Source organism: Belonocnema kinseyi, chromosome 10, assembly GCF_010883055.1.
Source record: "Belonocnema kinseyi isolate 2016_QV_RU_SX_M_011 chromosome 10, B_treatae_v1, whole genome shotgun sequence".
NCBI lineage: Eukaryota > Metazoa > Arthropoda > Insecta > Hymenoptera > Cynipidae > Belonocnema > Belonocnema kinseyi.
This window is the reverse complement of record NC_046666.1, coordinates 108,195,227-108,206,486: the sequence shown is the minus strand read 5'-3', so window position 1 is coordinate 108,206,486 and position 11,260 is coordinate 108,195,227. Positions and strand designations below refer to the sequence as shown.

At 36.5% G+C, this 11,260-nt stretch overlaps 1 protein-coding gene across 2 annotated transcripts in view; it reads right to left on the bottom strand.

Annotated features, from left to right (window-relative positions):
* Positions 1-11,260, bottom strand: part of LOC117182208 (paired box protein Pax-5-like) — a 380,233-nt gene that overhangs the window by 77,939 nt on the left and 291,034 nt on the right. For both annotated transcript variants that reach the window (XM_033375273.1, XM_033375272.1), the window contains 2 exons: positions 9,602-9,767; positions 1,192-1,389 (listed from right to left, as the gene is read on the bottom strand). In XM_033375273.1, the coding sequence (XP_033231164.1) occupies positions 1,192-1,389; positions 9,602-9,767 (364 nt within the window). The remainder of the gene's footprint in view (positions 1-1,191; positions 1,390-9,601; positions 9,768-11,260) is intronic.

Genomic DNA, 11,260 nt, shown 5'->3' with positions numbered 1-11,260 from the left:
AGGAGATTATGTTGAGAAATAAAAAAAAAAAATTCTTAAAAACGTTGTTTTTCTTGGTCAGGCCGGAAACTTATCAATCCACCCTCGTATATATATATATATGAAATATGCGTGATATATGTTAGAAGTTTATTATATGTTCAATGTTCAATATTTAGTATTAACATTGCAAAAAAAATTGGCACCAGTGTGCCTATAGAGGGTGTATGAAAGGTGTGTGCCTTCCACGTGTTAAATTTGAAATTTTTTGGAAAAAAAATAGTAGTAGAGAGTATAAACCATACAAGAGACAGTCACGTTTTACCGCATTTTCTTGATTTTTTTTCAATAATGTAGTACTAACCATAACTGAACTTAAGTTAGAGTTCTTCGAAACATTTAAATCGAAATATTTTCAATATTTACTTTAAAATATTTAGATCAGAATCAATTAAGGACGCGAGATCTGCTTTGTTAAATTGCATAGAGGGAGTGATTATTTATCGTTGATGGAAAGAGGGACATCAAGATAAGTGCAGTGCGCCCGCTCTATCATCTCAGCCCTGTTGACCTTTAGTGGTGTCCTTCGGGAATCTCCGATTAATTCAAGTGTTTTTATGTTGCTGAGTGTTGGTACGATTGCGAAGGGCAGTACAGACATAGGGACCGAGTCCCTAGGGATAACATTACAGCGTATCAGCACCACACAAACTGCGAGGAGGAGCATGTCGAGTGTGAAAGGGAATGGAAGGAAACAGGTGCCATTGATCTGTTCACATATGTCTCGAGATTTAATCAGTCACTACTTAAGGCTTTATCTCCTGTTTATCTGCCACTCGACTCGTCTCACACCCCTTTCTGTAAGGGCCCTTCGTGGCCTGATAATGAAATTGAGTGTAATGTGTGTCGAATTCGTTGCAGGCAAATCCACTAACTTGATTCGGGTGTAGCGCTAATGGAAATTCACGCAAATTAATTAGGTCCAAGATAAATGAGCATGTCCTAAGTTAGCAGTAAAATCAACACACTTTTTTTTAATACAATTATAATCTTGTTTAAAAAATTATGGGTGATCGTGAAATTGGCCAATTTTCCTTTCCTTGCGGACGGCCGTTCACGTATATAGATATTTTTTATATTAAAATCCAGTAATCAGCAACAAAAATCATTGCATGTGTTTTTTCTAAGAATTTAATCACATATTTAACTTACCGGTTGATGGACGAAACAGATGGCACGTTGTCTTGCGAGCAGATACCTTCTGCAAGTAACCTGTCCCTAATTTCCCAGGCGAACATCGTTGGGTTATCCCTTTTGTAATTCGCAATTGCATCAACGACTGGTGGTGTGGCTACTTTTGGTTTTGAACCTCCTATCACGCCGGCTTTAAAGCTGCCTGTTTCATAATACCTAAAGAAAAACACTCATTAGAAATTATTTATCTTTTAAATTCGTTTTCAGAAATGAGGTAACAGTTTTTTATTGGTTTTTTTAATTTATGACAAAAGCTACGTGTTTAGATATAAAAAAGGGGACATTGCGAAAAGTAAATTTTCTGTAATTTCTCTAGAGTCTAGAAAACACTTTGTATTTAATACTCTTTTTAGCTACGTAGAAGTAACGGGTTGGTGCCTAGTGGGAATCAAGTCTGATGCATCAACGCTCGGTTGTTGTTAGAGAACAGCCGCCCTCGTAGTATGCAGAACACTCGATCGTATCAGCAGGTCCAATGTGAATGAATCCTTTGTGCCTAATTAGTTAAATAATGTCTTCGCTGGTTCTTAAATTCAATTAAACAAACCCTGCAATAATGGCTCGGTTGTGGTTTCGCATCCACTGCCTTGATGGATGTGGGTCTCCATGTACAGCACATTTGCAAGAGAGAGAGAACGAGTGGGGGTGAGGGAGAGACACCAGTGTCTACCCAGCACTGTCTGAACACGTATTTATGATGATATATAAGTATTTATAATAATTAAAATATAAGATTCATCAGTTTCCCTTTTTAAAATCTTTCATATGTTACCGCAAACCGAACAAAGTACTTAAATAATTACGTAAAGCGGTTGGCGAAAGCCCTATAAGTATATTTATATTCATTGTATATTTTTCTCTTTAATTTATTCTGTTTTCTCCTTATTCACTTCTAAAGCAGCTTAAGTATGTTGGATGTTTACGAATCTTCGAAATTTCCTGAAAGCTCTAAACCCGTTCCACAGCGACATGTTTGTTGGATGTGAAAGATCTGCTTCTACTTTCCTCTGTCAAATAGGTTTTACCGACTATTTATAAACGAGCGAAATTACTGAACTCCTCGAAACATAATGCGTCTTTGCGTGTCGGCGGCGCGTGACTGTGTAAACTGCTTGTTAACAGCATGTTGTAGCCTGCGGAAGTAGCGCGCCGTATCGTCTTTGCACGCCGTAGAGCACCCACCAGATGCAACAGGATTGCAACTAGTTGTAACTCTGTTGCTTGCAAATATTTTTAGACCGGCCACATAGTTCCATGATCCACTGACAAGCTTAAATCAGACAACAAACAGCATCGTGCAATTCACTGAAATGTCAAAGGTTTCAAATTAGTTCCCTTTTGAGTATACGTTCCACCCTCTCAATAGTGCCGCAATCGGGCTTGTAGGAGAATAACGCTCTCGGTGGTGCACAAATTTTGGAAGCACTTTCTCAATAGCACCGCGCTGGCATTAATACCTTGTTTAGGAGTAAAAGTGTAAATTTGTATAATCTTCGCGAGGAATTGTTAAGAAAGTCGAATCCGAATTTCGGGCGAGTAGGAAAAAGCGCAGGAATGGGGGTAGAGCCCTAGCTTGTATTACGATTATAGGCACTATTGAGAAGGTGGGATGTAATTCAAAGGATAGCAAACAAGAAGCAAATTGAATTCATTTTTATGCAATAATGTTGAAAAATATAACCTAAATTACATAATCGTACCACTCAAAATTATTTCTCATATATCAGGATTTAAATTTGAAGCCCACTGATTTTAAGTACCCGTGTAGAAAATGCCCTAATATTCCCTACTTTAAACAGGGAACTGGTCGGGTGTTAGAAAGGGTAACTTGACTAGAAAATGTTATGCAGGCTCTTGTCAGGGGTTGGTAGGGTTACCACTGTTTGTTTTCTAGACAATTACAGGGAAGTTTAAAGAGGACCTAACTTAGAATTTATATACAGGCACTACTCAAATACCAAAGGTATTTCCCTAAATTTGTCAATATCAAGATAAAAATGGAATTTTTATTAAATCATAATCATAAGAGTCTTTATTTATACAGTAAATTCAAACCCTGATAGGTAAACAAGCAGTACTGTGTCCAGGGCAATGCAACCAATGTTTGATAGCCTTATATGCTCCAAAAGTTTAATACCTTGTGAGGTTGATGATTATATGTGTTTTATTATTGGTTATTTTATTATTATTTAAGGAATCATGGAAAAAAAGGGTTTTCCCTCGGCTGGCCCTCGACAGGTTACTGTCGTGTGCTACTTGACGCTCACTTTTTAGCACTATATTTTTTAATCAAACTAGATGAAAGGCTTTATTTATAAAGATATATATTAAAAACAATTTCTGTCAATTAATTATATTCTCGGGGGATCTTGTAAAGCCCTCGACAGGTAAAACGGGTAATATGGCTGGGAGTGCAAAAAAATAATTGATTGTTATTATGCTTAATTATACTTAAATTTAAAGAAGAAAATTTTATTTTAAATTACCGGGACTCAAACTTTTAAATCTTTGATTTTTTTCTGATAAAATTTAAAACATTTGGTGCCTTTAAAGTTTGAAAAGAATTTTTTTTAAATATTGATTTAATTTTTAAATCATCTAAGTACGTTCAGAAATCAAATTTAACCAATCGAGTTTCAATAACCTTTTTTCCTAAGTTCAAAAGTATCAGATGAATGCCGTCAAGTATTTATGATTTTGTACTCAGCGTGACATCGTAGCTATGGGGATTAGGCGTTTGACTTATAAGCGTGCGGTGCGTTCGTTCGACTTTCGGTGCCTGCGGAAATTTTAATAAACTGCGTATCTCTTTAGTTATAAGTAATAAGTCTTCTCTAGTCAAATTCAACAATTAATTTGGTTTTAGAATAACGTGCGAAGTATAGTTAAGAATTTAATGTGAATAAAAATACGAGAAAACGGAATAGTGTTTAACAGAGGCTACAGAAAGGTGTAAAATGTTTAGATTTAACTCTTGCAAAGAAAATGTATTTTACATTTGGATTAATATTTTCCTTCTGTGAATAAAAAATTCTGGTAATAGATTATTACGAAATGGTAATTATTACGAAATCTCGTAAACCATAACACGTCACCACATAACCCATAATCAATTTAGGAATTAATAGGAAAATAGAACAAGGATCTAGAAAGAACCTTACTGTTAAGTCAGGTAACAGAAAGGCACCCTCGCTCGAATCTGGCCAAGGAGTCTAGGCTAGTACCTTTTCTATAAAGCGTGACGTTCTTGTCGGGTCATTTCCAGATTTCCCGTTTAGCGTCCCAATAAAGTTAGGGCAAAATAACTAGCACTCTACCATAACCGAGTCGCCATTTCTGCACGGTAGTTGTTTTTCCCGAAATTTTAATTTTTTTGTTATACAAAACAAATTTAGAACAATCTAGAATAATTCAGATTTACTGCGGGTCCCGTGTATAAATTGCACTAATCGTCCCTAATAATATTGGGGCTTTTTTAGGGGCCCCAACAGCTTACCTTTATTAGGGTTGCCCTCATCAGGACCTATTATGGTCCGAATATGGCAACCCTTTTAATTGATATGACTTCCATAATAAGCCCCCTATTGTGGCCATGGACAGGATCGCTTTAGACCCTAAATATTTTGCATGATCAAAAAGAAATTTCTTAATACGAAAAAAAAAATGAAAAATCTGACATGCTAACTCATTCGTTCTAACTGTGCATCACGCAATACAAACTTTTGGAAAATTTTGGGAAATTTTAGACTATTTTTGGAAACCCAAGTGCGAATTGCCGGAGCTGAATACACGGATCAGTGTTGGTCCAATTTTGGCAGTCAAAGGTCGGCTAAAGTTATTGGGCCAATATCGGCATTTTAATCGGCCCAGTGTTGAGCCAGTGCTGGCAACCTATATTGGCTATTTATATTTGCCGATCCTCCACCGATGCTTGGTCCAATATCGGCACTTTATTGGGCCAAGTCTCCCTTTTAGTACGGCGAACCATGTTTGACGAGGATCAGCCAAAGTCTGGCCCAGTGACGGCACATTACTGGGCCAAGTGTCACTTTTACCACGGCAAACCATGTTTTATTTAAATCGGTCCAATGTTGAACCAGTGCTGACTGCCTATATTGGCTATTTATATTTGCCGATCCTCCACCGATGCTTGGCCCATTATCGGCACTTTATTGCGCCAAGTCTCACTTTTAGCACGGGGAACCATCTTTCACGAGGATCGGCCAAAGTCTGGTCCAGTGACCGCAAATTACTGGGCCAAGTGTCACTTTTACCACGGCAAACCATATTTTATTTAAATTGGCCCAATGTTGAGCCAGTGCTGGCAGCCTATATTGGCTATTTATATTTGCCATTGCAAAAAGTTGTAAAGCAGGCTACAACGGAAAAAAATGAAATATTACGCGAAGAAAAATTGTAATCGATTTAAATTATTTATTTAAAAATTAATGTATTGATATTCCTGTTAACATTTCGTGTATTTTACATTTACACAATGTCGCATAATAATAAATAATTAGAAAAAAGAGAGCTTAAAATTTGGTTCTTTAACTTTTCTGAACTGCAGCTTATGAGGATGGCTTTTTCACACACTTTCAACTTGTCGGTTTAGCGGAGTGGTTAGCACGCCCGACTGCTAGGCGATAGATTTAGGTATATAGATATATGTTCGATACCCCGTTGCGTTAGAAATTTTATTTGTAATATAATGTTCAAAATGTAATTTATGTATTTAATCTAAACAGGACCCTAATATTTATATTCAAAGTTCTCGCAATCAATTATTATTTATTTTTTAAATATCTTTTTTGTCATATCCTTAGACCGTAGCCAATGTTGGGCCGACAATGACAGCCAAGCCACGGCTGCCAAGTCAAGGCCATAGTTATCAATCCGGCAATGGCGCGACGATGGCAGCCAGATTTGGTCCAATACTGGTACCCAGTGTTGGGCCGACAATGGCAGCCAAACCTTGGCTGCCAAGTGCAGGCCATAGTTATCATTCCGTCATTGGCGCGACAGTGGCAGCCGAACTTCGGCAATATTTTTGCCGACTATGGGCCAATGTTGGGTCGTATATGACTTCGTGACTTCGCACTTGGGAATCGATGAAAATTTTAGTGAATTATTGTTATCGTGTTAAATTGATAGCGGTAAGTACCAATTTTTAAAGTATGTGAAGACGCTTGAAAATTTTTTCACGAAAATCCTTTTTTTATACATTTTTATTATATTAAAACAGTCTTCGTAATTTCTTTTGATAGATAAATTGTATTTTTTTATCACTATCAACTTTGCAGATACCTGGAACTATCAATTTCATGGAATAGTGCATATAAACTCAAAAATCTGGACCTAACCTATGAATAAATATGTCACTTCACACGCACAGAAAAGAAATGTAACATTTACTTATTAAGAATTGTAAAGGGTTTCTTGCAACCGTAACAGTGAAAACTGCTCTTAATAAGAGGGTCAAAATGTCAAAATCACTTAGCATTTCGTAAATGTCACAATGAAATTGGTTAATTCAACATTTATCCTTCAGTAAAATAAACCTCTATTCCCTCGCATTACATACTGTACGACATGTAAAATCCACTGAACCGAGATTAACGTAGTAACGTATCAGTATTAGTTTAATTAGCTCGCCCCTAAAGTCGCAACGCAACCTATCCGCGTGGAGCACTGGGTGAATTCACGACGTAATCGGCAATGCATGGATTGCATCACCTAAAACACATTCCTTTTTGACATTTCTGTGACAGTCGTCACACTACTCCATATTTCCACTTTGCAAGGAAGTGGTTTTATAAAAATAATATGATTTTGGATGGCACAACTTATTCACAGATCGCCTGAGAGTTTATTGGAACAAGACGTGTTTTGTTTCGTGACTGTTTCAGCTGACATATAGATATGAGGTAAATGCTAGAACTTTCGTTGTGAGCCGCGATGGCATGGTCGCGTATTCAGAAGTCGTTTCTGAGGTCGCCACCCTCAGTTACAAATGCACTTCAAAATTATTTTACAGATCGCAACTCGTGTAATAGTGTAGTTGTCAAGACTATTGACTTGCGTGTTGAGGTTTATGCGTGCGAATCCCACCCATTGTGTGCGAAATTTAAATTGTATTATAAGCATTATAACTTACAAATACCGATTAATTATAAGTATATCCGAAAATATTTATAAGAAATAACCGTGCGCTTATTTATTAATTATTTTTAACAATACTTTTTTTACAATTTATAGTGCTGTCTTAACTGTAGTCTACGCCGATAACATAATTTAGATCTCTTTATAGTATTCGTTAAAGTGACATGATAATTCGTGATTGCAGCACCCAGGAACTGTACAGAATAGCGACTGTACTTGGAAGATCGGTAGATTTAACTTGGTTTTCAGTCAAATATTTTTGCACAGATATTTATTGCACAAAAGACCCTATTGGGGCCCTAACGAGGGCCCCTAACATTAATTGGGAAATAATAAGTATTCTTGTTAAGGGCCTGAACAAATTTCCTTTGATGGCCCCTAATTTGGCTCCTTTCGGACCCTAATAAAAATAGCGAAACCCCATCAGGCCCTCAACAATACCCCATTAAGATTTTTACACGGGATTGATAAAGAAATCATTCAGAGCGACCTCGAATTAGGATCTGTTTGGGAGCGGAACATTTCGGGTTGAATTTAATTTCACTCGTGGATTCAATCGGAATGAAAAAGTATTTCATACTGATGTCGAATCATGTAGATTGAAATATGGGATTAAATCGAATTCATTTTGATTCTTGCGATATTCAAACAGATTCAAACGGATGTAATCAAAATTCAATGACTTCAATTAAGGAAGACTAAAACGGTACAGCGTACGAAATGTTACACAGAAAAAACTGAGTATCCCATTGAAACCCATTTTTGGTTTCCAAGAAGTTGTAGCAAAAATGAACCTCACTTGCTGAAAAGGAAACCAAAACGAAAAATGAGCTCTAAATGATACCACACTTAGGGTTCTAAATGATCTTAATTGTAATTGAGCCTATTTCTAAAGAACCTATTTTTTTCTCTTTACCTACTTGGATACTATGTTTAATTAATAACCGAGGGGAATCTCACTCAGGACTCACCAGCAGGATTCACGAGTTATCTTGTCCGTAATCAGGCCGGAATCAGGTGGGAATCTGTAAGAATTCTGAGTGAAATGAATCCTAATGATTTCCAGTGATTTCAAAATGAATCCAATCCAATGTACTAATTAATCCTGAGTGAGATACCCCTTGCTAATACACAATATTTACCTTAAATCACACATGTAATCGAACTCTTATGGACATAACTCAATGAAGATAATTAAATTACAAAATAATACCGCAATTAAAATAGATATAATAACTAGATAAATCGCACTTGCAGGTTATGTAGTAAAGTTGTCAACATATAGGCATATTCATATGTAAGAAAAATTTCGTTTCAAGTCATCGGTAGATAATTATAAATCGATTCCTATCTTACCAGCCCTACTTTGCAGGCGTTTGGTTTGTGAATGCGTGTTCATGTTGTTTTGAAGAGCGCTCTAAACCCTGAACGAACCCTTTTTGCTCTCTACAGGTATATATTGGAGCTCAAGTTCAAAATGATACCAACTTTAATTTGAGTCGCAACTTTAGTGAACTACCAGTTTTTTTCTGTGTGCCACTCGGAATAAAAATAATAAAAATGTCAATAATTTAAATTAAGAGATTATATAAAGTTATACTATAAGTTGAAGACGACAGAAAACTCAACAAGTTAATAAGTTTTAAAACAATTTCAGGCACGCGACTGAACTTCTGAAAGCCATTTTTCCTCTCGCGACTATAAAAATAAGTAGACTTGAGCGAAACGCGACGTAGGGTAATAAACAATCTATCTGTGTATTATGCGAGGATAACAATACGAGAGTGATATTCTGTTCTCGGCTTCTGGCCATCAAAGCGGCACGAGGCCACCGTTATGCCGCGGGGTGAAGAGCACAAGAGAAAAAACATGGAAACCGCATCGCGTAGTCTCATGCGCGCCACCCAGGACCTTCCTTCCGGTCTCCATGAGCTCCAGATTTCGTCGTTTCTCTCGTCCGTACGTTTTCGTTCCCTTTTGGTGATCCCTTGAATTGAATCATCTCAAACCGAGATTAGTCCCCCTTTTTATTATTTCTGTTTCAGGCAAACGATGAAACAAAACCAAATATATACGAGTATCATACGAGTCTGTATGAGAATCTTTTTTCAAATTGAGAAGAATTTCAAAGTACAGTGATACAATAAATTCTATATAAAGGATTTTACAATCGTGTATGATTTTACAGTTCAATAATGATTTCACTCACCTTGATAGTATTTTGGATACACAGCCGTGAGAAACCCTGAGTTGTCTGGAAATGTCACATGGTCGAACGCCACTATGTGCGAGCTCGACGATCCTCTGCCTCACCACATCTGGCAACGGCCTTCCATTCACAAAGACGCCACCAAGTTGGTTCACTCCCCCATGGCCTGGAAATTGAAATCGATTCTGCATTAGAGATGCGAATACTCTTAAGATTCAGATTCGCTTACAAATTTAATTGTATTTAATACATTAAAAATTGAATCACACACACACACACAAGCACACACATTAGTAAAACACAGGTGGATAAAGTTGCAATTTGTTCTATGTCGATTGCTAAATGTAAACCATTACTCATATTTTTCGGCGACGAATATTATGCTGTTTCTTTCTTTCTTCTTTCGGTTGACAGTTTCGTTTATCACTGTTGTGAGGAATCTAAAAATTAGGCAATGGTGAAGGAACGACAGACACCAAATTTACAAGGAATCAATTTACAACGTGCAATACAGAATTCGTCTAGATAACAGAGGTATCTGAGAAAATAAAAAGTTTACGGTAACTTGCTAACATCCAATCTCATACAGGAGGTCAAGGATTCACGAGGTGTAACTGCAAACAAGGCTGTAATACAAAGAGATGCAAGTTTAAATTGGCGGGCATTCTTTGTAACTTGAAATGTCATCAGAGCATGTCTTGCTTCAACAAATAATACTGTTTATTTTTTTAAAATTAAAATTATATTGTAGCCGGCTAAATAGTATTAGCCAGATTTCGGACTTTAATCGCAACATGTATATATATATATATATATATATATATATGGAAGAGAGAGAGAGAGAGAGAGAGAAAAAGAGAGAGAAGCGAGGGGAGAATATGTCGACAATGCGGAAAATTTAAGACGTTCTGAAAACACTCTGGCAACTCTAATTTCTATCCAAGGATGGAACTGTACCATGTCGAATTCTATAGTCATCTCAAATACATGACTTGTTTGAAACGTAGCCCTTGTTCGGATACTAATTCTATGTCCATATTTCGGGAGCAGGTCGATACCCCTATAATATAAAGTTATCCTAAGCACCAACTAGAATTTTTTTCACAAAAGTTATAAACAAATTATAAAAAATTAAAGAATTAAATCTGCTTAAAAACGGCTTTACCGATTATGGCGGTTGAAATATATGTGTGAGAAAAGGTACTGAGGGGGTTCCGAAAAAAATTGAAGAACCAATTCTGTCGATAATAAGAAGATAAAATTAAAAAAATTAAATTTTTAATCATTTTTTTTCAAGGAAGTACTTCTGGCACACCAACCATTTTTTCCCTATAAAGGGCCAACTTGATTTTTAGCTTAGGACGCAAAAACTTATACGCAATGGTGTAAAAAAAACCAGATGCAACAGCATTATTCGATTCAAAAAACACATTTCATCGTGTATTCCACAGCCACCGTGTCAATTAATTATAAGTAGATAGAATAATACGTCTCTTCGTTTACTACTGACATTTGTCACACTAATGTCATGTTTGCCCAGGATGCACCACGTGGAGGTTATCAGTCAGATTAGCATCCCTTACTTTATTTACACTATATACACCTACATACATCCTGTATTAATAACTTAACAAAACATGTATACACTGCATGCACACA